We start from the raw sequence: 27,466 nt of genomic DNA, 5'->3' as shown, positions 1-27,466 counted from the left end.
TCCCATAGCTCCCAAGCATCAGCCAAACCCATGTTTTCCTCCTGGCCCCTGGGACAGTTGACTACGAGAAGGAGAGAGTGATGCCTCACGCCTGAGAGGCGGGTCCTTTGCTAAGTGGAGTCATCTTCATATAGAGAAGCTTTAGGTGGCCTTGTGAATAGTGTTGACGCTCGCTGGGTTGCAGGTACCACCAAGACAGGAAACTGCGGAGCTTTCCGTCAGCCTTTTCCCTCCTCTTGGGAATGGCAGGCACTTCCCCAAGCCTGGTACTCTTTCGATCGGGCAGAGCGGGCTGCTCACCCCAGCAGAGCAGTTTGAAGAGGCTGGCAAGGCCCAAGGTGTCTTGGATCGCTGGATCATTAGTGAGGCCTGGAAAAGGAAGGGCAGCTGGTGGGCCTTTTCCTAGGCTCCAGCACCTCTTCGGCTGTTGGCTCTGTTGGCAGGGATTTGATCCAAAACTGCATGTTTATTCTGATCAGGGCTAACGGGAAACCTGTCCCGTGCTCTCCTGACAATAGTCTGAGAAGAACTCAAGATTTGGTTTGGGTTCTTGGCGTTGCCATGATGACTGGTGCAATCATAGATCATTCTGGAGCCTTGGTTGTCTGGAGATACAAGATGAGGTGGATGTCTATTTTGTCACTGTGTTTTGAGGTGCCTAATGTATAAAATGGAGTTACAAGGAGTATCTTTCTTAAAAAGTTGTGAGATTAAATGATACAGCAAATGTGAATTCTCCAGCATTATGTCATGCACATGGTGCAATTTTAATAACTGGGAACTGTTACTTTTTCAGTGATGAGCCTAATTATGTCTGCCCCCTTCCTTTTCTCCCTCTCTTCTTCACTCCCATGGGCCTGGCGCCGAGGGGCAGAAATGAAAGGAATGATCCCTGCCCTGAACAGAAGGCCTCATGGTGGCCTGACATAGCCTGTCCCGTGCGCTTTACTTCAGGCTCGAGGAGACAACTCCTTTAATCTGGGACTGCAGTGCCTGGTGGAAGAGCAAGCCTTGAGGATGGCTTTCTTACATTTAGCGGGAAGAGCTCTGAACCCGGAAGCTGGAGACTCGGGCTCAGGGCAGTCCCAGGCTCTGCCTAGATGCTCTAGTCAAGTCTGGGTCTCCTCTGTGCAGTGAGTGGGGGGTAGATCCCTGTGACTGTAACTTCCATCTTAGCAACACCCCCCAACACTGGAGCAAAAACTCAGGCTTCTCAGCTCCCTCGAGAAATATCCTTACCTCACTTCTGCAGGGAAAACCTCACTATATAGTTACGGCAACGACAACGACGATGATGATGGTGATGATGATGAAGAAAATGATAGGAACAAAGAGGGTCATCCATTTGAGCAAATACCAAGCACCATAATCTCATACAATATCTTCACAACTCTTGGAGCTCAGTATTATTGTCACCATTCGATAGATGAGGAAATGGAGGCCCAGAAGAGTTAAATCACATCAGCCAAGTCACATCACTGTGAAGGCGAGAACCAGAGAAGGAACGCAGGGCTGTCCGTGGGTGAAGCCTGAGCTCATCACTGCTTCACGTGTGTGCGCCCATCTTCCGGTCTCGGGGAGCAGCACTGGGAGTAGGGCAGGGAGAGGTCAGGTGACCATGCTGAGGTCGGTCCAAGGGTTGTGGAGGTGACCAACCCCTAAACTAGTTATGTATAGAAGAGGTCTTAGTAGAGCCTGTGGGGTGAAAGGTGCCCAGAAAAGACAGCTTTCTTATTCTATTATTGCAATCATACCAGTTTATTCTGTACAAATTAGATTCCAGCTCTGGTTCCCCCACAACTTGCCATGTCACCAGTTTCTGGGGCCCTCCGGTTATGTTGCTGTTTCTCTTCTGCGTTGACGGTGGGAGTGCCTGTCTCCCACTTCTGAGGCTGGCTGCACTTGAGCCTCTTACCTGTGCCCAATACCACCGCCCCCCCTTGATTTACAGAAATATTGAGCGGCTGCCAGCAAACCCTTCCCCACAGCATTGCATAGTGCAGAAAAATGATTAACTGCACCGGAGTCCATTCTCCAGAAAACACTTAATTTGGGGGTGAGAGACAGTAACCCTGATTGTTGCAGTCAGGTTTATCCAGAGACAGGAAGAAAAGCAATATATTTACTTGATTTAAAATTAGCCCCACGTAGTCACCAGTGGGATCCTGTCAGGTTTCTTTATAGCGATTCTGCTTTTAAAAACTGTTTTATCTATTGGGCAAATATGTCTAGTTCCTGTGCCCAAAGTCTGTCAGCTAATGGAAGCATGATAGCAAAGGGCCCTCGGTGTAAAGAAATTCACAGTTGGCATGGAAAGGGAATTAGAGGGAATATACAGAAAGAAGAAAAAGGTGTTATAACAGCTGGCTTAAACAAATCTTCCCGCAGATACAGCAGTTAGGAAAATCAATGTAGCAAAATGACAAAGATGATGAGAGCTGCCATTTACTGAGCTCCTACTGTGTGCCTGGCAAATTACATGCCAGTTCTAAGCAAATTACATGCATTATTTCATTTAATCCTTTAAGGTAGATCCTATAACTTCATTTTGCAGATGAGGAAATGGAGACTCAGAGAGGTGAAATTATTTGCCCAAAGTCATGAAACCAGTAAGTGACCCAGCTCTGAGTGCTCTGGAGAGACCCAAACTTGAACCTGCACATACATAGCTTTGACTGTGGGTGTCAGCCATGCCTCTGGTAATCAGGATGTGGGAGGACGGGGGCCCCATGCTTTGTCCCTGAGAAGAACGCCCCTTTACCTGGCTACGCTGGCAACAGAGGCTTTGCCTTCAATTAGTTTTAATTTAGTTTCAGGCATTGAAACTCACTAGCAGTGCAATGTATCAGGAGGAGAGCCTGGACTTTGGAACCAGTCAGATCTGGGTTCAGATATTTTATCACTTCCCATCTGTAAAGTGCCTTTGGGCAAGTCATGCAGCTTCTCTGAGCCTCCAGTTTTTTCATCAGAAGATGAGAATAATAGTGATTTTCTCAAGGTTTATGTAATTCCCCTTGCTTAAGCGGCTGACACATGGCATGTGCTCAAAAGGAGGATCTCCTCCCCGGGCACTATCCCCCTTCCTTTCTACCTATTCCTCCTGAGACTACATTGTAGAACTTCCCCTTTAATGTGAAACAGCATTAAAGTGAGTTTGGAAAAGAGGGAAGAAAATTTATCCATAATCCTACCATTATAATTCAAAGTCCGATGTCATTTTTATGTATGTCTCTCCAGATTTTTGTTCATATGCATATCTGGTTTTGCAGAGATGCAGTCAGCAAAAAGTGCAATTTTATGTCCTGCCTCTTTTTCCTTCACGTTATATCACCAGCATTTGCCCTCACCGCTGGTGGTCATAGTTATTTTTGTATAATGATTGTGTTGCATTCCATCCAGTACCTGTAGTATAATTCAGCTAAATCGTTCTATTTTTACACATCTAGGTTGCTTCCAGTTTTTCTGCTCTTTCCCTGCAGTCTACAGCCCTGTGTGTTGAACTTCTGGGTTTGGAACTTGTGAATGTTGTTGGCTTTGTAGCAAAACCAGGACTAGGACCTGGAGACTGAAACTCTGTCCCCTTGTTGCTGCAGTTCTGTCTTTCTGTTTTTTGTTTTCCCCATTAGAGGACCATCGTCAAAGAACTCCAATGACTTAGACTTTACAGAAATGACGTTATTTATTTTAGAAAACAAAAACAAAGAAACTGAGCACTAATCTAAAACAGAAAAGTGGGGAGCCGCATGGCTGGGTTGGCTCCCACTGCCTTTTGAAACCAGAAATGCCGGTTGAATCAACAGTTCCTTGTGGTTATAATCCTCTCTAGTCACTACCTGGAGCTGCTAATTTACAGATGCAAGTGGGTTCGTGCATTAGATTTTTGGAAGGAAAGGAAGCGTTCACCATGACAGAGAAAACTCTGCTGTACTTACATCAGCGACTCCTGCATAATGACTGTTAATTGCCTCCTGCTGGCTGGGTGTTAGGGGGCAGGCAGTTTCTATGTCTGAACATCTATTGAGCATTTTTCTTAAAAATGTCAGGATGGAGCTTGCACTTTCTCGGCCATCGCTTATGTCTTGCCGGGCAGGAAAAGGCAACTGGAAAATGTCAACCCTGGGATCAGATTGACCAGAGCTGAGGGAATAAGAAACTTCCCCCACCCTAGCTCTTGGCTTTCAGAAATCATTAACATTTCAGTGTGGGTGATCCTGTGAACCTGCTACCTTTCCACAGCCTTTTTCTGAACTCTTTAGCATCTTTTCACCTTTTCATGGAATTACAAAGTAGTTTAAAGGGAAAACCAGTATCAAGTTTCTTATTTAGGTCACTTTCAGCATACTTGAGAGTTTTGCACAAACAGTTATAAATACAAACCACAAAGTGTAATTTAGATAATCCCGTGATACACATTGGTGGTGAGTGGTTACCATCAATTCCTCGGGAAACAGGGAATATGATGATTACAACTTATATTTTTCAGCGGTCTGGTTCATCATTAGAACGGGCTGGAAAAAGCCATTTATACTTCTTAGCTTTTTTGGATCCATGGCTGTTAATTTCAAATCATTTGGGATAGCATGCATTTACTGCCATATGCAACTTTAGATTCAGGTAGCTGTGGGCCAAGAAATAGTTATTATCACCAGTGGTCCCCCCAAACATTAATTTTAGCCATGTTTTGTGGTGCTTTTTTGTTGTGGTGGTGGTGGTTTTTTAGTTTTGTTTTTTGGTTTGGTTTGGTTTTTTGCTGGTGGTTTTATGTTGCCCATATTTTATCTTATATTTAAAGTAAGACAGTGGAAAAGAGGAAGCTTGGATTAGGAACACAGGCTCCTGACTTTGAAACTTGTCTCAAACTAGGGGCGCCTGGGTGGCTCAGTCGTTAAGCGTCTGCCTTCGGCTCAGGTCATGATCCCAGGGTCCTGGGATCGAGTCCTGCATCGGGCTCCCTGCTCAGCGGGAAGCCTGCTTTTCCCTCTCCCACTCCCTCTGCTTGTGTTCCCTCTCTCGCTGTGTCTCTCTGTCAAATAAATAAAATCTTTAAAAAAAAAAAAAAAGAAAGAAACTTGTCTCAAACTTATAATAGCTCCTGTACTTACATTGGTGACTCCTGCATAGTGACTTTGATAATTCCCTCCTGCTGGCCGGGTAGGGAAGGGGGCTGTCAGGATGGAGCTTGCACTTTCTCGGCCATTGCTTATGTCTTGCTGGGCAGGAAAAGGTGGTGTTGGGTAACTTACTTTACCTCTCTGAGGAAACCGAGTATGTCATGAAAGCTTAAATGTTACTGCACTTTCATTGTGTACATTCTCCAGTAATGATTTTTCAACCTATCTTTGCATGAGGATTAAACTGGATGATATAAATCATTCAGCATCTAGTACAAGTGGTGTCTAAATGGGGGATGTCTCAATCAGATGGGGGCCCCCAAAGGTAGGGCGACGATCGGGTGGAAGCCGGTGGCGGTGCAGGCGGTAAAAGGATGGATTCACCGGGAACAGAACAAAGGAGGTAGAAGTTGATTGAATCCACCACAAGGGAGCAGGGGGTGGGGGGGGTGGGGGCAGGATAGCAGAGGAGAGGCTGCAGGGAGGCAGTGGGAGGAGGCTGTTTTTAAAGGGGGAAGGTGAGGAGGTATGGCGATGTAAGGCGTTGCCCATTCTTTGGTAGCTGTGCCTGGTTCTAAGTAGCCCATTGGCCAGTTAGGGCTATGCATATTTTGAGGTGGGTCTCCCATGGGCCTTTTCTACATTCCATTGCTCAAGGCTGTTTGCCCGAAAACGGGGTCCGCAGTCCACACTCAAATGATTCCAAGTTTTGAGCTGCTATTATTATTTTAGAAGAGTGGTCGCTTGAGCTTACGTGTTCCTTGGACAGTCGGTGGCTGAGCGTCTGTTTTGTCCTTTGGGAAGAGGAGAGCAAAGCAGCTTGCTCCTTCTCTCTTCCCCTCTTCCGTAACCTGGAACCGTAACATCAGCCACCCACCACACAGTGCAGGAAAGGAATTGAGAGCCCTCTAGCACGACTGTAGTTAAGACCTTGCATCAGAGAGTAAGGGTCTCTTCTATTTGGGCTGTAAAATGACAGTTACTGGCTGAACTTCACATCTCTGTCTCCACATCATCCCTCTTCTCTCTCTAAATACTACCTTCCGCCTGGCTTTTGACGGCCCAATCCTGGTGGCCCCATGCTCAGTTCCCTACCTTGAGCCTCCAAAACTGTTTTTGGATGACTGAGTCCTCCAAGAGAGCCCAGGTTAGCATTGGATGCCAAACTTTGCTTTCCCAGGAGGTGGGAAGGAGCCAGCCTCACAGCTGTATGAAGATTCTGTGATTGTGGGTAGTCGGGATGGGACCGAGAGGAAGCCTTAAGTCAACACCTTCCCCCCACCAGCTGTGGGCTGTCCTGCCCTAATTAACTTCTCCGGGACATGCAATCTGGTCATCGTTTTCACCTGTAATACTTTTTCCACTGGCTCTTCTTCCCCCTCAGCATATTTTTTTTAATTAATTAATTAATTTATTTGACAGAGAGAGACACAGTGAGAGAGGGAACACAAGCAGGGGGAGTGCGAGAGGGAGAAACAGGCTTCCTGCCGAGCAGGGAGCCCGATGTGGGGCTCGATCCCAGGACCCTGAGATCATGACCTGAGCCACCCAGGCGCCCCATGTATTTTTTTTTTTTAAGCAAGGAGTTGGTTTTGCATCTTGTTAAAAATAAGAGAAAGCTTTGACAATAAAAATGTTTCTCTTCACAAAGCTGTGAGAGTTCTATTCATTCTGGGATTACTTAATTCTCATGACCTTTAACAAGACAGCACTTTTGCACAGTTAGATGAGATAATTGATTCTAATGGGGAAAGAAGCACTGCTCATTTAACTGCATGTTTCCGAGTTGTCCTCAGTTCAAACAATTTCTCCATTACCTTTGGAATTGCCAATCTGTAGATTAAAGCAGTAAGAAGGTAAGCAGAAATGTGAGCTAATTCAGCTTTGGAAAGAGCAGAGTTTTCACTTCTTTCAGACAAGTGAACTTGTATTATTATTGACAACTACACAGAGATAGCCAAGAGCAGGGTAAAACACCTCATTTAGTGCTCAGGACCTAACGTGTGCTCAAAAAATGTTGGCTGCTTTCTTATCATTATTATCAACAGTCTGAATGGTGAGAAAAGACAGTAGTCGCACATATGTACAGTTTACAAAGCGCTTTGCCATATGTGATCTCCTATGACACAGTAATTCTTTGAAAGAATTTTCTCCCCACTTTGTGGATGCAGCTAGGATCCCAAACCAGTTTCCTTCCCTCTGGTCCAGCACACTTTACCCTGTCCAGCAGCAACCGAAGAGAAAGCAAGGGGTCAGATTCCATTTCTGCCACAGAGCACCCCCACCTGATGGAGTCAAACTTGTATACGTTCCCTGGGTGGTGGCTCCTGTGTGGACTACAAGTCCGAGGGATGTGCTGTTCTGGTCTCCTTGACACAGTGATTTGTGTCTTGAAGGCAGCCACACAGCCCCTCATTCCCCCATCAGTGACCCCTTCCACAAACGGACCAAGCAACACAACTCTCGGTCCTCCTCACAGGATCCTCGGCAACAAGCCTTGGAGGCTGCTCTGTGTGTGAAAGGGGGTGTCTTTATCATGCCCACCTGCCTTGCTCGGTAAAGCTCCTTGGGGGAGCCTGGGCTTCAGGCCAGAAAGACTGCTGGTGTCTGATTTCAGGGTTTGAATAGTTGTGGGTTCTAGTCCAGACTGTGCCATGTATCAGCCATTTAACCTTCCGTATGTTCATCGATGGCATCGTGTCTTGGTTTCTTCATCTGTAGAATAGGGTTATTAATACTCACCTTTCAGGATTTTTGTGAGAATCAAAGGAAATACTGTGTTTACTGCTCTTAGCACAATGCCTGGCATGCGATAGGCACTCAGTGAAGCATAGTTTTATAAGTATCTTAATTAACCTTCTGAGTCTTAACATGCACATCTGCACATTGGGTCTGGCAGGGCTGCCTTAAGGATTAGATGTCAAAAAATACAAATTTCCCAGTGCACTTCCTGGCATGCAGTTGGTCCTCAGTAAACCTAATGACTATGAGTTTCATATCTCTGTACATCCTTCCCTGGGTTCCTCTGGCATCTTAGCCAGAGGCTGGTTGGTCACAGCCTCCTCTGGGCCTTCTAGTCCTTCTGAGTAGATTCGGTTCCTTGTCCGTCTTCCCTACTTGACTGTGAGCTTGTGAAAGCAAGGACTGTCTGATTATGTCCTGGCTCTCCAGAGTCAGCCATAGGTCCTGGTATAGAGTGGGCTTCTAGAAAATGTTCATCAGTACAACAAAGGAGTGATGTTGCGTACAGGATACTGGGGGAATCAGAGACTGAAGTGCTTAACTCTGTATGTGAGGAATCAGGGCAGGCCTCCCCAAAGAGGTAAATAGGGACCATTGACAAGTCTTGAATCCTAAGATAGGATTTAAGCAGACATTTTGTACTAGATCACAAAGCTTTTTAGAAACAAGCTTCCTAGCCTTTTCAAGCATTGTGTATGTTAAGGGACAAGTCCATTCTTTGGCGTCTTATGGTCTCTTCTAGATTGTTGCATAAGACTATTTAGCAGTTGCTACCTTGGAAAAATGTTTTTAAAACAAATGCATGTACGTGCTACAAAATAAAAAAGTACAACAGATATACAATGAAAAGCAGATCTCTCTCCTATCCCTGATCCTTAGCATCTCTTTCTATCATAAGCCGCACCTGCTGTAACCAATGTCTTTCATATCCTTCAGAAACATTCTATACATATACAGGATTTTTTTTAACCCAAATATAGTATTTCAGATACACTGTTCTGCATTCAGATACACTATTCAGAAAAATACAAAGAGCTTGCACGTACTTTTTTATGGTTGCATAGTATATTGTGTGAAGGTTAACTTCTCTAGCCCCTTATTGATGGACTCCAATATTTTGCTACTACAAACAGTGCTGCAGTGAATAACCTTTTATGTACATCATTTAGTATGTACGTGAGTATATCTGGAGGAGAAATTTCTAGAATTTCCTAGAAATCCTGGGAACCTTTAAGTCCCAGGGTAGAGGGTATGTTTATTATAAATTCCATAGCTTTTTTTCAAATTGTCCTTCAGTGGGTTTGTACCAACTTATGCTCACGTCAACAAAGAATGAGTGCTTTTTTCCTATTCTCTGTCAATGCTGTATAATTTTAACCTTTTTTTATCTTTGCCAAAGCATATGTGAAAAATAGTATTTCAAAGTTTAACTTACATTTCTCCTATTATGCGTGATATCAAGAGTCTTCATATGATTGAGAGCCGATTGTATTTCTTATTCTGTTAAGTCTCTGTTCAGAGTTCATATAATATACCTACTAAGCTGTTGGATTTTGCTTATTATTTGTAGGAGTTATTTTTATATTAATGAAATTAACCCATTGTGATACAAGTTGCAAACTGTCCCCCTAGATTGTTTATCTTTTGAAGCAAAAGTCCAAGACTTCCTGAACCACGCCCCCCCCAATCCCTGCCCCTCTCCCAGTCCCTCCAGACTGTGAGCCCTCAAGGGCACAGTCTGTGCCCTGAGCATCTCCACGCCCCAGTCCCCTGTGTAGGGCTTGGCGCTGCAAGAGCCCTCTTCAGGGGCTATTTGTTGAACGGAGATGAACTGAATTCCTGTGTCCGCCCCCCGCCCCACCTGCCCTCCCCTGTGGCTTGGGAGTTCCATTTCCACCGCCAGCAGAAAAAGATGACTTTTCTCATTGCTCACCACAGCCATGCACCTGTTTGGCCTAAACTGGCACCTGCAGCCGATGGAGGGGCAGATGTATGAGATCACGGAGGACACAGCCAGCAGTTGGCCTGTGCCAACGGACGTCTCCCTGTATCCATCAGGGGGGCACTGGGTTAGAGATCCCTGACAGGAAAGGCAAAGGAGCCACAGAAGGTAGGGTTGCTGTGTTGTCCGTGTCGTGAGTCTCTGTGTCTGCCTCTGAACCGAAGAGATCTTCATTATGCGCGTCATGTGCCTGACTCACAGCTCCATGCTCCAGCACTTCTCCATCTCTCTGCACTCCACGCCAGCTGCCCATCCACCTGTGTCTTCATCTCAGTTTCTTGTCACTGTGAGCTCGTAGCAGGGCTTGGGCAGCACTCCTGGTGCTCAGCGGCATCCCATCTCATGCCTTGAGGGAAGGATTATGGGCTTTCACACTGCTGGGGTGGCTGGCTTTGACTGTGTGGAATCCAGACAAGCCCTTCTGGAGCAACCTCATGGGCGTGAACGGGCATCTCCAGGAGGGGGTGTGGTGAAGTGGGTAGATGGTGTACTGTAATTGAAATACCCTCGGACCCTTGTGGTGTAACGGAAACACCAGTTGAGGTATTCTAGCATTTACCAACCATGTGACCTTAAGCAAGTCACTTAATTTTCCTGACCACCAGTTTCCTTATCTGCAATAACAATAATCATTAGTGTTTGTACAGTTTGTTTGGTTCAAAGCTTTTTGTCAAGAGCATTTCACATTTAATCCTCACAGAGATCCTGTGAGGTAAGTATGAGAATTTATACCCATTTTAGATGCAGAAACTCAGAGTTACATTACTTGACTTGACCAGAGCTGCATAGCCAGGAAATAATGGAGCCCAGCTGTGGATGACTCCAGAGCTCTTGCTATCTCCAAAAGTGGTCCTACCTGACTCACCCAATGGTTACAAGACTGAAGGAGATACAGATGAAAAATCCCATTGTACAACAAGACACAAATATTTCTCCATCAATGATGGAAGTGGTGGTGACATTTGGAGTTTGGCATTCTTAAGTGGGACATTGGTAGACCCATGTTTTGAATTTCTTAAAGGTCTAACATGCCATTTACACAAATTCTTTCACTATCAGCCAAGAGTGGCAGAGACTTACAAAAATGGTAATAGGAAAGATGCCTGAGCTAATGAGCCAGTCTCATTGTCATTCTGGGCAGGTGTGGACCTCCCTGTCCTGTACCTGCTGTGCCCTGCTTTATCTCTCTGGTGTTAATCTGTCAGCAAAGTGGTCATATCTGCTTCCAACCTTGACTGCTTATATCTTCTTTCCTCTCATCTCAGTTAACTTTGGGGTCTTAGCTTCTGAGCTTCCCTGTCCTTTTAAGGATTTGCCTTCCAGGAATCAATTTGGTTAACAGGGTACCATATGCTTGGTTGAAGTAGCTACTCAGAATCTCCAAATGATCCTGAAGGCCGAAATCAACTCTTTCTTTTTTTGTTTTCTAATATGGAACGCTTCATGAATTTGCATGTCATCCTTGCACAGGGGCTATGCTAATATTCTCTGTATTATTCCAACAAAACCAATTCTTGACTTATGGTCCTTAAGGAAAGTAAGAATGGGAGCATTTTCATGGAGCCAAACCAGAACTTCTGCCTACTTTTCCTAGGGGCAATTCCAGTCTTCTCCTTTACAAATATTTTAAGACTTGAAACAATGAATAACTTACACTTTCTTTGCCCTTTAATAGAACATGGAAGGAGCATGGATGGGGCCACGGGAAGAGCTCTGGGTCAGGAGTCAAGAGCCCTGAGTTCAAGCCAGCTGCTGCCACTTGAGTTGGCCTTCAGCAAATCCCTTGAAAGACTTTCTGAGCTTCATTTTCCTTCTCACTAAAAGGAGGCTATTGAGCTAAATTATCTCCAGGGTCTGTTCTAATTCACAAGTCCTACATATGAAATTGGTAATAGAATCATCAGACTAACCAGATGGTCTCCAGAATCTTTTTCCAGGTCAGCCCTGTCCATGGTCCTGCCTGTGGGCTTGTGATTCCCTTGTCAGTTTATAGTGTCAGATGCCATACATGAATATTATAAATGTGGACAGTCTTTAGATCAGCATGTACAAAGGCAGATTTAAGATATGTTTAACCCTGAAGGCATTGGAAAAAGGTCTCATTTAGCAAAATGTATTTTCTTTCCTCCGTGATCTCTATCAAACATTCTCTAAACAGGAGTTGGATCTATCTGAAATCTCCCATTCTAATGAAATTAGTTTGTGGCTTTTTTAGGTTTTGTTTTGTTTTACCCAAGGAGCAGGAGGTGCAGATAAGAGACAAAATAAAATTGCACCAGCTTATTGGTTTACTTTAATTGGAGTATTTTTGCTTAAAGGGATTATCTGTCATTACTAATGCAAATGGAAATCCTGCGTACAAACCCCTAAAATGCAGTGCAGTGCTGGAAAGTGGTCAGCATCAAAAGCAATTACTATGACAAAAAATACATCAGTCTGAAAAAACAGAGGACAAAGCTTCCTACAGTTTATGTGAGACCACATGGTTCTTAATTTCTTTTGCCCTGGTCAAACCAATGTCTACACAGTTTATGTTTTTAATTGTAATGTTAAAAATCTACTTCCTTAGACATATCTCGAGGGCAAAAGTCTTTAACACTGATGTGAGTACATATTTCCTGTCCCTTCTGCGGGTATCAGAGAGGAGAGCTGATTCCAGAATTAAGATTAGAGCCCTGGTTTACAGAGATGGGAGAAGCAATGTGACATGATGGAAAGAAGATAAATGGGCCTTGGAGCCAGATCGTCGAGGGTTTGAATACCCTGTTAACTCATGCCGATCACTCCATCTTCTTTGGCCTTTGTTTCTTCATCTGTAAGAACCAGAATGGTAACACCTCAACAAGTGGACTTCTTTCTTCTCATCCACTCAAATCCCAAGCCATTCCATGTCAGTTATTAGAATTTCAGAAATCCAGACTAAGTAATATTTTCCCCTCAAAGACCCTGCAAATAATTGGGGCATTTTTGAATATTTTAAAAGGATATATATTCTTTAATTATACAAATGAAATTTATGATGAGCCCAGTATTTTAAATGTTCATCCTGTCGAGAGTCACATCAAACTGCAATTTACACTATATTTTCAAAGTGGCTGTTACCATTTCAGGGTGTCATAGGACGGAAACCAAATACGGCAGCTTTTTGAAGTAAAGAACTTATGTTATGAATTAATGGAAAAGAGGGGGAAAAGCATTGAATAAACAAGCATTTCTGATGGTTGAATTGGTGGGCTTAGGGATAGCATTTTCTTCTTTCTGCAGTGAAATCAAAATTGCCCATCAGTTTAAACCATGTAAATTGCTGCACGCCGGCTCAGCTGGGCTCTCCAAAATGGAACAGCTTATTTTGATAACCAAATAAATTTCCAACAGTTGCTAAGGAAACTAAAGGATTCTTTGTGCAAGTTATTGCATTGAAAAGAACCAGAAAGGTGGAGGGAGGGGGAGAACGTTAGTTGATTAGGAATTTAAAACCTGTGTAGATGGATCTCAGTTCAGGAAAGTGAGGACTATGACTGGGAAGTGCATGGAATTTCAGTTCTTCCAAGTCTTCCTGGTTTGACCGAGCCATCCAATCATTTCAAGTAGTTTGTTGAGAAATGTCTTTTATAGACGGGATTGCATATTTGAATGGCCATTGCTACAGGAAAGCTGAATCTGTATATCTTTACAAAGAACAGGACTGTTACCAGTAAAACTTGCCTTATGAAACCTGATCATGCTCTTGGGGGTTCCTCATTCTTAGTTAAGCTCGTGGTATTGTTTGTTATGTCTCTGGGGGGCCCCCACTAATTGTGTAGTATCCTTTTTAAAAATGACTTGAGACACCAACTCTTGCCCTTTAACTCTGGGTCCTGTTTATGGGTTCCTACTTCATAAAAATTGTCAACTTTTTGTGTCCCATGGTGCTCAGTGGGCCTTGGATCTACCTGGCCTATCCTTGATGGTTAGCCTGCTGGGACTGTGAGTTAAGTTGGATTCTTGGTCTTAAAGAGGGTCAGTGCACTCTACCACCATTGAGAGTATCTTTGAAGAGTTTTAATTAACCATTTATCAATTTAATGCCTTAAGAAGCCATAATAAATGAAGAGAAACCCCAAATGGCTTTATCTCTGAATGGTTTCTTAAGTATTCTGAGCCTCAGTACATACGTCTTATTAGTGTGAGAATTAACCAGTGTACATAAAGGGGCCCAGCATATGGTCAGAGCAGTAAATGACAGCTACTACTACTTCTACCTTTATTACTATTACTACTACTGCTCTTATTGCTGTTGTTCTTGTCATCATTATTATTTTCCAGAATGTGGGTAGGGATAAAAAGAATTTTATACACAGGACTTTTCTCCCCCCAACTCCCTCCTCCCTCTACCATCTCTCATTCCTCTACCACTGGTGGGCCTTGCGGTGTAGTGGGATAGTTTCTATTCTAGTGCTCACCGCTTGGTGCTCAGAATTAAGAACAAAGAGTCTTAGGTTGTAGGATCTGGAAAGAGGAAGGCAGGAAGGGGTGGGTGTGGCTTCACTCTGATTAACTGCTAGACCAGTCAATCTCATGTCTCTTTCCCACCAGGCAGAGGTGCTCTGTGGGCTGTAGTTCTTTCCCCTCCAAAGCCCCTATCTCATCCCTGTGTGTAGTCCAGTGTGGGGACCACTGGGGACCAGAGTAGAGGAATGATAAAGGTTAAATCCCTAGATGGGGATCCTCTTTTCCCTCCAAAACATCGCCTTTAGGCTGGGCTGTGGTCCCTTCGGGTGACCTGGCACGAAGGTCACTTTTGAACTGAAGCCCAAGTGGCCCTCACAGACTCAGCCAAGAGAGTCAAGGTCCTGGTGAGGGCTGTGCCCTAGAACAGAATTTACTATTTTTATTTGATTGTGTGTACATACCAACAATAATTATTTTCTACCATTTGGGCCCACGTTGGTGAAATACTAGAATGCTAGAAAAGAATATTCCCTTTCTACCACTCCCTGGGGTAAAAGCCAACTTATTTGTGCCTCTGGGGCCGGCAGACCTCTGGAGAGAGTCTCTGGGCTGGCCTCTGACCTGTGAGGCTCAGAACTTAGCTGAGGGAATAGCTGTCTCTTAAAAACATGCTCACTAGAGGGGAAAATGAATCAGGCAGGGTGCTCCCGACAGCATGCCAAACTGTGGGGGAAGCATTCATTATTTATTCTCAGACATAGGAATTATTTGAATGCAGACAATTCTGAAATCCCATCAGCTCTGACTCCCACCTACTCACAAAGGAAATGAGTCCTTGGAATTAGCAGTCTCGGGCTTATTTCTATGCAGTTTCTAGGAGGAAACTCATAGTTCTGCATCCTTAGCAGAATTAGAAGCTAAAGGGCATGCTCTTTTCTACCTAGAATACAAAAGAATTGTGGTATCGGGAGCCCCAAAATCAGATAAGAATGTGAAAATAATTCTCTTCCATCCTAATGCTTTGTGAATTTGGCTTCTGTCTTTGAACTTTGAACCACAGTGTGGTGGTTTGTGTGTGTCTACATTTTCAAGGTAAAAGTCTGGGGTACATTCCTTCCATAAAGGAATCAAATGCAAGCTCTTTCCTATGCTAATGACAGAATACTAGTGGTGCTTTTATTGAGAGCATGCATTTTAACTTTTTTTGTTGGCATATTTTTAATTAAAATAACATTTAATAGTTTGAAGCTAAAAACCTGATGTTTCTACCTAGGAGTTCATAAAGGAATGATAACATATGGAGAAGTTTAACATTTAAATTGAATTTTATTATTTAAAACAGTAAAATATTTTATGACTACAACAATGCCCTGCCAAGCTCCATTTCAGCATCAAATGTGCTTTGTAAGGAATCTTACAAAGCTAGGGGGAAAAAGACATTTTAATTTCTTATTCCCCAAATGCTTTTTATAAAAAAGTTCCCACAAACGTGTTTTCTTTACAAATGGATTCTTGTTCTCTAAAGTGTCTCTTCGAACATCTCTAACAAAACACCAAATCTTGGAACTAGGATACCCAGGGGGTGATTCCTTATGACAAATAGGATGTCGTCTGCTGGCTTGAGTTTGGCTTGTTGATGTCCTAAGGGTGTAGGTCTTCTAACATCCCTGTCACCTCCTTCTGTCCCCTCCCAACTCCTCAGAAGGCTGATGTCTGGCAGGAAGTGGGGTTTATAGTTTTCACATGTGAGTGTGCTTAATTACTAAATAGAGGAAGTTTGATAAGCCGCCTTCCTTCCTGGTACTTCGGGTGCCCCCAAAAAGCTGTCACTCTCCTGACTGGTGACAGAAATGGGCAAGGGGCCATATTTCTGACTCTGTTCCCCGCAACCTGCAGGGTCAGGAACCCGGGTTGAATTTCCAAGTATGTCATAGGCTTTGTGCCTGAACTTGAGAAATTCCCAAAACTTTACAACCGGCCCCCCCATTTCAGCACAAAAACGATATTCAAAGACCTCCATCCAAGACTCAGAAGCATTTTTTAGAAGTATTCCCTCCGGGGCACCTGGGTGGCTCAGTTGGTTAAGCGACTGCCTTCGGCTCAGGTCATGATCCTGGAGTCCCGGGATCGAGTCCTGCATCGGGCTCCCTGCTCGGCGGGGAGTCTGCTTCTCCCTCTGACCCTCCCCCATCTCATGCTCTCTCTCTCATTCTCTCTCTCTCAAATAAATAAATAAAATCTTTAAAAAAAAAAAAAAGAAGTATTCCCTCCCTTCAGAAGTACCCCCTCTTTCACCTTCCCCAACCCTACTCCTGCTCCCAACATAAATCCCCATCTATATGTCTTAGCCTCAGAATTTGGTTTCCAATTATACATAAACATGTAAATTTGTAGAATATGCTTCCCAAATGTAGGTGATGTAGATCATGCTTCCCAAAGCTAGGGGAACCGTTCTGAGTTGGAAATTTAATAACAACACCTTGTTCCACTACCCTTCCTATTTTAGTAAATGCTTTTACACACACACACACACACACACAAGTTATTCTCCTGTGACCGCAAATGATCATTTTGGGGATCAAAATATATCTTAACAAGCTGTGGAATTGTGCAGTATACAGATGGCCCTTGGGGAGGACCCATACTGCTTTGGAAGAATGCATATTTTTAGCAGAACAATTTGAGCATTACTGGGGAAAAAAAAGTTCTGGATGTTCTTACTCCTTGGGGAGTGGGGTGGGGGCTGGCAGTGGAACATCGTAGAGAGAAGCACAGGAGACACAGGATCGTGCTGCAGTTCAGGGGCTCTGACCCCACGTGTCACTTGTGGCTAACTGTGCTGTCTTTGTCTTCCCTTCCCTGTGTCTTGGTAGGAAAGCCCAGTAGTTTCTTTCCAGAGGACAGTTTTATAGACTCTGGAGAAATCGACGTGGGGAGACGGGCTTCCCAGAAGATTCCTCCTGGCACTTTCTGGAGATCTCAGGTGTTCATAGACCATCCTGTGCATCTGAAATTCAATGTGTCTCTGGGAAAGGCAGCTCTGGTTGGCATTTATGGCAGAAAAGGCCTTCCTCCTTCACATACACAGGTAATCAGAACGCCACATCCCCTGCTGACCTCCGGGGGCTCCTACCTCACACCTTAACCTCAAGTCAGGAAGCCTAATGTTATACCCGGAGCCTTGTGCTTGAGGGGCATTTCATGTATTTGATAGCCCATTCCTCCATTTGCCCTCTCTTAAGACCCTACCTTTCCAATGAGTAGGGTTCTATCCCTGGAGTTTTTTAAGAAGAGGGAATTTTAGGAAATATTCCAATAGTCTTTCTACTGTTACCCAATCACCTATGTTAAATGATCCAAGAAATGTAACCTAAGGAGAAAAGCAGGCACTTTAGAGTCAGAAAGACTTGAGTTTGAATCCTCTCATTATCAGCTATGAAGCCTCCAGCCTGGTACTCATCCACTCAGCAAGTTTCTAATCCCTCCAGTGGCGACACCAATATCCACTTTATAGGGCTGTTGTGAAGGATCTAGAAGAACATTTATAAGGCAGATAGTGTAGGATCTGTCTCAGAGTACATGCTACTTCCCTAGTCTCTTACATCCCTCTGTCCTTTGGGGGTTCATGGTTACTCTGACACACGCGCACCAGAAACACCTGACAACTCATCCAGGATGACTGACCTGTTACCAGTTGTGATGGCTAAAGAACAGACTTGGTAAGGTAAGGTCCTCCCAGTTCTGGGATTGGAGTAACATAGGTCAGAGGCACCCATCAGACATTCCCAGGCCATGTGCAGCCTTCGTAGCCCCAATCGTTATGGAAGATTTCTAGGTGAAAGCTACATAGATGTATTTGCTGACGGTAGAATCACAGGAAAACAGAGCCCTGGCCCCTTATTCCTTTGTAGAACAGCAATCCTAGTCCTGGACTTCATTTATACGTGAAATAGAATAGATACCTTGGTTTTTTAGAAGAAAGGTAGGTGGATAGATGGATAGATAGCTAGGAGACAGATAATTGCTCAGTTTGCTTGCTGGTAGACCAGTAGGACTTAACCACCTACCTGTTGTTAACACCACATGACTGGCTTCTCTTGAGTCTCACACTACCAGGCTCAGGTCAGTCAGCAGTGTATCTGACCCAGCATGTAATTATTGATAGAATTTTGAACTAATCCAGTTTAGTTCCCCTAAAACTGCTCCCTGAAACTGGAGCATTTAGAAAGGATCGTTGATAACAGGAAGATAGATAGGAATCAAATTTTCATTTGTACTTGACTGACATTTAAGGCACATCCAGTGCTGCAGTCCCAGTCCTTGAGCCCTGGAATTCCCACCATCCCTTGCACAGAGTTGGGGTGAAGTCATTAAATGGCCGGGTTTCTGATCACGACATGCCCACCATTGGAAAAGCATGTTCGTCTTGGTACAGACTCAGCCAGATGAAGACTGCCCACATAGACACCAAATTAAAGAAAAATGAGACTAAAGAATAATTCGCCATTCATGCTGCACTCACAAGGGAATCTGGAGACTATTACCATGTAAAACAGGGGTCTGGGGAGGAGTCAAAGTTGGTTGATCAACCTTCATGTGGCTTTAGCCTTTGTGCCTGTTCTCAGGTTGGGTTTCTCGTGTGTTCCCCAGGAGAAGTATGAAGAAGGAATCTGGCATTGTGGTGAAGCAGACGCACTGCTAATTACGCCCTCTTTGTACTTTAGTTTGACTTTGTAGAGCTGCTGGATGGAAGAAGGCTCCTGACCCAGGAGGCAAGGAGCCTGGAAGGACCCCAACGCCAATCTCGGGGAGTCGTCCCCCCATCTAGTCATGAGACCGGCTTCATCCAGTATTTGGATTCAGGAATCTGGCACCTGGCTTTTTACAATGACGGGAAGGAGTCTGAAGTGGTTTCTTTTCTCACCACTGCCATTGGTAAGGAGCCTCCAGCCCCCTGGGGCCTGTGGGATCTTGTCTCTTTGGGTGGAAGGACGTGGGGGATTCTGAGGATTGGAGCCAACAAGGGAATATGTCTTGCCCACAGCTGTCAATGCCACCTGGAGTCTGGCATGAGTCCATCCTGACTGGCTTGCTGGACAGGGATGGGAGTGGGAATCAGGGAAATGAGGGAAGGGAGGAATGACAGGAGGGGCCGGCAGGCCATTCTGGGCTGTTGCCCACTGCCTTTCTGGTGTTAACTGTGGACCAGCTGCTACACTGAAACCAAGGGGTAGAATTGACAACAAGACGGGAACCCTGTCTGACCAGCCACATGGAGGCAACATCTCTTCTTGTCACTTCTCTCCCACACCTGTATTTGTCTTTATAGCTTCCTTGGCTCAACTCATTGATTTGTGATTTGGATTTTTGTTTTTGAGTGTGTGTGGCTTTTTGTTTGTTTGTTTTGCCTTTGGAGCTAACAGTCCCTGGCAGTTGAGAAAAGAAGATGAAGGCTCAGAGAGAGAATGAGAATGGCAGAGCGAAGGCCCAGATGAACAATGTGATCAGTCAAACTGGGATTCTGTTGAGAACAGAGACATCTTGGTCTCTGACAGAGAGCGAGCTCTGATGTTTGAAATCAGGCTTAACACCTTCTCTGTCCCTCGTCATGGAAGAGGGCCACAGCTCTCTGTTCAAAGTGAGCCCCTGGGCTACCCCACAAGCCTACTGGTGTCTGGGGAGCCTGGAATTTCTCTTCTTTACCTGCACACCCCATAGAATTCGTCTCCTCCTTAGATAGCCATAGGACACAGTGGTCTCAGTGGTTCAGGTCAGAGAACATTTATTCTGAGTTTATACTGGAAGCATTATGACATAGCCTGAAGACAAAATCCCCTGCAGGAAAATAAAACTTACAGAAAATAAAACTCCACCAGCCAGAATGCTTGGAAACAGGGTTTCTGCTTAATGAAAAGCTTTATGTGGTATAGGGTTCACCTCAAAACCCTGTCTCAGTCCTTGGCTGGGAGTCTCTGTGACATGGAGAACGGGAATTGAATAAAAACTGTGAATCTGGTCCTTGGTCCCTAAAACTCCCACAAAACCCTGGCTTCTCCTTCTAAACAGCAGTCATCGTGTTCAGACCCTTCTCCTCTCATTGGCAATTTTGCTATTAGTGTCGAGGCAGAGACTACCTATCCCATTAAATGTGGGCATGGTTTGTACCCTTCTGCTGTCCCTGCAGGCTCCGTGGTCTCCCCTCCTGGCAAAATGAGGGCAGTGGAGGCCATCCGGCTACATCAGCTCCCAGGGAGGAGATGGCACTTTGTGCATCTGTGATTTGGAAGTGTCTGCCCTAGCTGCTGGTCTCTGAGGGCCTAGAGGGCGAGGACTTCAACATAATCTTCTCTGCCCGCCGACACCCAGCCCGGGCCCCGACAGGTGATTCAGCGGATAAGGCCGTGAGCTGGAGCATGGCGCTCTGTCTGCTCAGGCCCTGCTGCAGTGGGCTGGTGAGCAGGAGGCTATGCACACAGCCCCATCCCATCACTGGAGAGCCAGTTGGGGTCCTCACCGTCAGTGAGGCTGTCACTCTGTGGGGTTTGCCAGGCTCCAGACCCTGTTCCTTTTCTCTTTCTGGGCACGGTGGCTTCGTTTTAGCGACAAGGATTATCTAGTCATTAGTGGTACCTGAGTTAGAGCTTCACGGTCCCACAGCCTGACTTCACTTAGGCACAGCTCACAGTCGTGCTTGGTCAGAACCCAGTTCTCTTACAATCAGAATTCTTTATTTTTAATAACTGAGCATAAATATGAAAGGATATTAATATAAACCCCCAAAGAAAGCTACTTTTAATTAGGATGTGCCTCTCAGAGAAGTAAAATGTAGGTACCTTTAGGTACCTCTGCCAACTCTTGGCTTGTCAGAGCTTGCTAACCTGTTTTGCCATAATTAAGGCGATGGTCTTGCTTTTCCCTGTGGTTCTCCTGTTCTTAGCTTGATGATGAAGTCTGCCTTCACCTCCCTTAACCCTATAATATCTTTTAGAGCAGATAGGCTATCCTGTGCTTCTCAGAGTTTTATGAACCACTTGGTGTCTTGTTAAAATATAGATCCTGCTTCAGTAGGTGGAGTCTTAGGTCCTACACTTCTAACCAGTGCTGCTTATCTGGGGAACCATATCTTGAGTAGCAGGGGGCTATGGTATCTTAGGAATGGTCTCAAACATTGTTGTGCAAAGCGTCACCCAGGAAGCTGGCTTAAAATTCAGATTCCTGGACCCTGTCCCCAGGAATTATGACCCACTAAGCCTTAGGTAGAGCCCAGATAATCCTGATTCCGGTGGTCTGTCAGCTGAGCTGTGAGAAGAAATGCCTCATGAGCACTGCTTTCTCTTCCTTCCTCCCCTAACCGCCCCACGTTAGCTCTGTGACCACAGTCAGGTCACCTCTCTGAGCCTCCTTTTTCTTATATGGAAAATGAGATAATAGTACTCTGCAATCCCCGTTGTGAAGATTAGAGCAGATCCAAAATGCCTCGCACAGGCTTTGGCCCTGTAAGCACCCAGTCAATGGAAGTTGCTACTATTCTCTTCCACCTTCCTTCTCTTTCCATCTTCTCTTGCTGCCTTTTGGACTTGTCTGTCTTCCTTCAAGCTACAGTGATTGTTTAATGAATACCTTTTTTTTTCTTTAATACAAAAACAGACGGATTTTAATGTTGCTATTAATCCCTCTCTCCCCAAGAGTCCGTGGCACTGAGTCTCAGCTGTCTGTGATTGTTACCTGTGAGCTGTGAGTTGTAATGTGTCTTGGCAGGTTAATTAAAAGTTTGGGTCTTGTTTTAGTGAACTCATTATGGTCCTTATATACAACTGTAACTCTCAGGTTTGCTTAACATATGGATTGGAATATGACCTTCCCTTTGTTACATGTTGAAATGCAGATCTAGAATTTAAGAAGATCTGAAATGTCAGAATCCAGAGTATTTATGTCTGTTTGTAATTAAGTAGCAGGAGAAATAATTGCATTTAATTTAACAAATGGCTGTATTGTGTACATTTGTGCTTTTCCCTCCATTTAATGCAATCCAGCTGATGATTTTAAATTAAATGAGTTTATCTTCTGCCTTGAAAAAATCTAAAAGCACTTTAATAACTGTATACATAAATATATACACACAGAAACCTGATGTTGACTGAGCTCCCTCTGAACTGGATACATTTACATTTACAGACACACAAACACACCACTGAAACCGAGCAAGTTTTAGAATAAAACAGGGCAGCTGTTTTCAGAAAGAACAGTTTTTCCCTCCCATGTGGAGATCCAGAATTTGAAGGTAGTGTTGTTTCTGGTCCTGGCTCCCCTAGGGGCCTTGCTGACCCCAAGTATTGAATGACATAGGTGGGTATATACCAGTATCTAAAATATAATTCAGTGGTGCAGTTTACAAAGGGCATTAAATATATTCTTTAAGCCTCTAGATAACTCAGTGAGGTGATTATTCTTATTTTTACGATCACCCCCTATTGCAGAGGAGGAAATTAAGGTTCAGGGATAGCAAGAGAAAAGCTGAGGCTGGAATTTATATCTGACTGACTCCAAAGCTTGGGCTCTTCCTTCTTTAGCAATTTGCCTTCTTCCCAGGATCAGGTTTCTGCTTGGAGTATGACACTTTTCTTTCCCACCTATTCTTTCATTCAACACATAGAGCGCGCCTACTGTGTGTTAGGGACCACGCTTGGCCCTTTGCTGCGTGTGATTTAATCCTCACAAGAACCTTAGACACTACGTATGTTGATCTCAACTTTACAGATGAAGAAATTGAGGCTCGGAGAGTTTAATTGGCTTGCCGAAAGTCACGTAGTTATTAGTATGGGCGGGGCTAGGATGGCAACTTGCTCTCCAAATCCTACGCTCTCCCCACTCTGCCCCACAGTAGCTTACTATTTGCTATGACACTATTAAATATTTTATTTCCATCTGTATTATATGGAATTTAATTTCCCTTTTATTAACTTGCTTCCAATATAACTAAGCATCTTACGTTAACCCAGGAAGTTTCCTTGCAAAGTCATTAAAAAGACCATAGGAGGAAAAAAAAAAAACCTCACAGCATCCAAAACTTTAAAAATAAAAATATCTTCATATGCATTGCTTGCAACCCCAAGACCTGACAAGTCCGTGTTGCAATGTTTTGGGTCTCCAGAGAGCATTTTATCTTTTAGTTTTGGTTGATGCCGAAGCATAAAGGGACAGATCAAGCTGACGTTGTGGCCATGGTGAGCCAAGCTGGAAAATAACAGAGATGCCCCACAGTGGATTTAGAAACACAGAGAAAAGAAATGAGAATCATTGTTAGAAAACATAGACCCAACCGTTTTTATGAGAAACATGCCCTGGTCTTCCTGGTCTAGGACATCAGTACTAATTAAAGAAAAGAATCCTTTTGTTCATGCCCAGGCAGCTGGCTGCTGTAAATGGACCCATGTCCAGGGACTGGAAGCAGATTTCGTCCCTCTCTCCCCCCTTCCCTTCTTCCTTCCTTTCTCCAACAAATAGTGCATTCCTGCCTTTTCCCCAGTTGGAGATACAGAGACAGTAGGACATGGTTTCTGGCAAAAGTAGCTTGTGGTCTGATGAAGCATGGGCACAGGAAGTGTTGCTAATCCAGGGGAAGGAGAAAGAAAGGTCACTTCTGGAGTCACTGGTCAAAGTGCCACGGGGGTTGGAGGAAGGCAAGGGCCTGTCCAGCTAGATGGGTCAGGGAGGCACTCTGGATGAAGCAACATTTGATGGGATCCTAAAGGATGGATGGAATTTCCACATGGGGGGGGGTGGGGAGGCAATTGATGAGTTCATTCCAGGTAGTAGGAACAGCATGAGCAAAAAAGAGGTATGCAAAAACTGAAAGCTGGCTATAAGGAGCCAGAAGTTCTGTTTGACCAGAACGCAGGATGCCCTGGGAGGGTGGAGGGAGTTGTCAGGGACAAGCTTGCATGCCTCCCTAAGGCAGAGTTCATTCGGCAGGTATTAGGTGCCACTGCAGGTTTTGTTTTGTTTTAAGATTTTTTTACTTATTTGACAGAGAGAGAGACAGCAAGAGAGGGAACACAAGCAGGGGGAGACGGAGAGGGAGAAGCAGGCCTCCCGTCAAGCATGGAGCCTGATGTGGGGCTCGATCCCAGGACCCTGGGATCATGGCCTGTGCCGAAGGCAGACGCCCAATGACTGAGCCACCCAGGCACCCCACCACTGCAGGTTTTTGAGCAAGGGAATTAAATTATTAGAGCCGAAGGGTTTATCTTATGGGGCCCAGAACAAGAGCTCATTAATTTATGTTAACGAGAGGAAGTTGCTGGGATTGAGCTTTGTAATTTCATGAGAAAAAGAAGGGAAGGAAAGGGGGAGCCGTGAAGCACAGAAGGTCTGGGTCAAGGCCCCTGGTGGGGTTCTTATTTGCTGTGCCTGCACCCCATTCCTCTTTCTCTCTAGATGTGAATAGAGACTTTCACACGAGCTTCTATCTCTCTTCCAAGGGTAGTCAAAACTGGGTCCTTGACAATCTTCCAAAGACCCCCCGGACAGTACAATTTCCATACTTCCTTTGCTCTGATCACATAAGACTGCTGTTCATTAGCCTCTGAGTGCATTTGCAAGCAGCTAGAGAGAAAAAGCCCCGGCATCCTAGAATTCTACCTTGTGTAAAAACCTGCACTAGTTCAAAGAAAAGACTAAGAAAAGTGATTGCAGAATGATTTTCAGTTTTTAATAAGCTCTGCCCCCACCATTCCCCATATTCCCTTCCTCTGAATTATAAGATACAATACAGCGGTGAAGTATCGAGGTCTCTCAGTAATCAACTAACCTTCTTGTAAATGACATTGGCAGCACTTTGTGAAATTTTCACTGGAAACCCATCTTTGGAAAAGTGCCCTGTGAATTCACCTCTCCCTGATAGCAGTGATTTATTCAGAGCAGTCTGGTATAAGTGGAATGAAACCGGAGGCTGAGGGAGAGCTCGAGCCAGCACGTTGGGGACAGACTGTGGCAAAAATCCGTTTTCATGGCAGACAGCTTGGAGTATCAGAGGGCTACATCTGCAGACCGGGGACTAGCCCCGCAGGCAGCTGACCCTGCTCACCAAAGACGGGAGGGAGGGCAGGGTTCCCCCCCGCCCCCCTCTGCCCCCTCCGCTCCCCCCAGGATCTGCCTTGGACTGCTGAACCTTCTGAATTCTCTGGGACCTGGGACCTCAAGGGCAGGAAAGAAGAAAAGATAGCTCAAGGACATAGTAGGTACCAAGCAGTAAAGCTCGGTCTCTGTGAAAATGGTTAGAAATGTGTTCCGTGTGCACATAAAAACATCCCTGCTAGGATGGCCTGTCAGTGGGGCTTTGGCGTTCTCAGGCGCGCTCCCAGGCTAGGGTGTCCATCCGGGGCCAGGACAGCACCCCGTGGTGGAATCAGGGACCCGGCTCTTTCCACCGCTCGAGCCCTGCCGTCCTCAGCTCTGGCTGCTCTTTTCATGCTTGCCCCCTTGTGGTCCCAGCCTGGCTGCTGCGGCGCCATGGCTCATCTGCGTATCAGGCCCGGGAAAGAAGAAAGAAAGGAAGCAGGGAAGCTCCATTCTCCCTAAAACCTCCAACTTGCGTTTCTTTGGCACAGCTGTGTCACTTCAACACTCAGAGCTGTGAAGGAGGCTGAGGAAGGGAATATGTGTAGCTCACCACATCGACACGCCAATCAAAATTAGGGCTCTCTGAGAAAGAGGGGAGGTCAATATGGGGTCTTCAGTGTCTGTCACCGTCTTCACTGATCTGTTTGGCTTAGCAAGTGCCGACTGAGAGCCCCTTACTGTGTGCCAGCCCCTAGCCTGGGCATTTTAGCTGCAGCCAGGAGGCAGACACGGTACCTGACCTTGAGGTTCTCAGGAGCTAGTATGTGAGGCTGAGAATAAGGAGAGGCCACCCAGGTAGCTGATGAGGAGGGAAAAGGCTTCGTTCAGTCTCTTTACAGCACCAAGGAACCAAGGACTTTTTTATCACTCCTTGCAGCCCCTTGCATGATGCTTCAAAGAGGATGGACAGGATGGTCAGGTCCAGAGGGCTTATAGGCAGACCTTAGACACTATGTTCATTTTCTCGTTCAACCAGTATTTACCAATTACCTTTTCCACGCCATGACTTGAGCAGGCATCAGTGTCCATGGTATATAAGAAATAGTCATGCTTCCTGTCTTTGTGTCATTTATAGACATGCTTGAGGCAGTTTGTGATAGTCTTGAGTTTAAACACAGTCACCAAATATATATGTAAATATATAATGGTAAATGGTAAACACTCATTGTGGCAAAGAGAAGAAGGTGCTCTACAGAAACAAACAGGAGACTTAATTTAGATCGCTGGGCAGGGGTAGGAATAGGAGTTGTTTAGATGAAGGTTAGGAGAAAGAAAATACCAGCAGAGGCAAGAGCATGTGCAAAGGCCCTGGGATAGGCAATTGCTGGAAGTGTTCAAAGAACTTTACGATGGTCACATTGTGGGGTGTGGGGATGGATCAGAGGGCTAAATGGTTTCAGAAAAGGCTGGCTCCTGGTATGGGGATTTAAGGAGGCATGTGAAGAGTTCTGTTGTTTAAATTAATCCTACGCGTAACAGGAAGCCACTGTGGGACTTTCAGCTAGTGTGACCAAAAGTTTCTGAAGCTTTGGAGCTGCGACTCCAGTGAGGAGGCTGGGACAGGAGTCTGGGCAGGGGCTCAGGCTGGCCTGTGGGTAAAAACGAGCACATTTGAGCCATGTACTGATGCTTGGAGATTATCGGCAAACCCCAGGTATTAAGATGATGTTCACTGAAGGAAGAGATTAAAGCAGGGGAGAAAAGGGTTGAGGAACGGTCCGTTTCAAGAGCGAGTAAAGCCACGCCACTGGTAAGGAGCCTGTGAAGGTCAGAGAGCTGCAGGGAGGGGAGCAAAAGAACGTGCCAGGGAGAAGTTCAATAGACAGAGTCCAGGTATTTTAGGACTCCCCCGCCCCCCATTTCAGCATTTCAGCCATCTTCCTCAATCCATAGCCAGAGCTTCCATTCACTCTTGGTTGATGTTTCTTTCTTTTTTTTTTTTTTATTAATTTTATTTTATTATGTTATGTTAATCACCATACATTACAGCATTAGTTTTTGATGTAGTGTCCCATGATTCATTGTTTGCATATAACACCCAGTGCTCCATGCAATACGT

The 27,466-nt window shown here is 45.0% G+C and overlaps 1 protein-coding gene and 1 non-coding gene across 2 annotated transcripts in view; one reads left to right on the top strand and one right to left on the bottom strand.

The window, feature by feature from the left end:
- Positions 1–27,466, top strand: part of TENM4 (teneurin transmembrane protein 4) — a 713,747-nt gene that overhangs the window by 518,143 nt on the left and 168,138 nt on the right. Inside the window, 4 exon segments of the mRNA XM_034995151.1 lie at positions 9,792–9,910; positions 9,912–9,963; positions 17,160–17,374; positions 19,011–19,221. Coding sequence (XP_034851042.1) covers positions 9,792–9,910; positions 9,912–9,963; positions 17,160–17,374; positions 19,011–19,221 — 597 coding nt within the window.
- On the bottom strand, positions 11,281–11,388 carry LOC118004350. Its single transcript, XR_004677545.1, has one exon. It is a non-coding gene; the product is annotated as a U6 spliceosomal RNA (small nuclear RNA).

This window comes from Mirounga leonina, unplaced genomic scaffold (assembly GCF_011800145.1).
Source record: "Mirounga leonina isolate KUSES-001 unplaced genomic scaffold, KU_Mleo_1.0 Mir_92, whole genome shotgun sequence".
In the NCBI taxonomy this organism is placed as follows: Eukaryota; Metazoa; Chordata; class Mammalia; order Carnivora; family Phocidae; genus Mirounga; species Mirounga leonina.
Note: the sequence above shows the minus strand (reverse complement) of the source record. Positions and strands in the feature narration are given on the sequence as shown.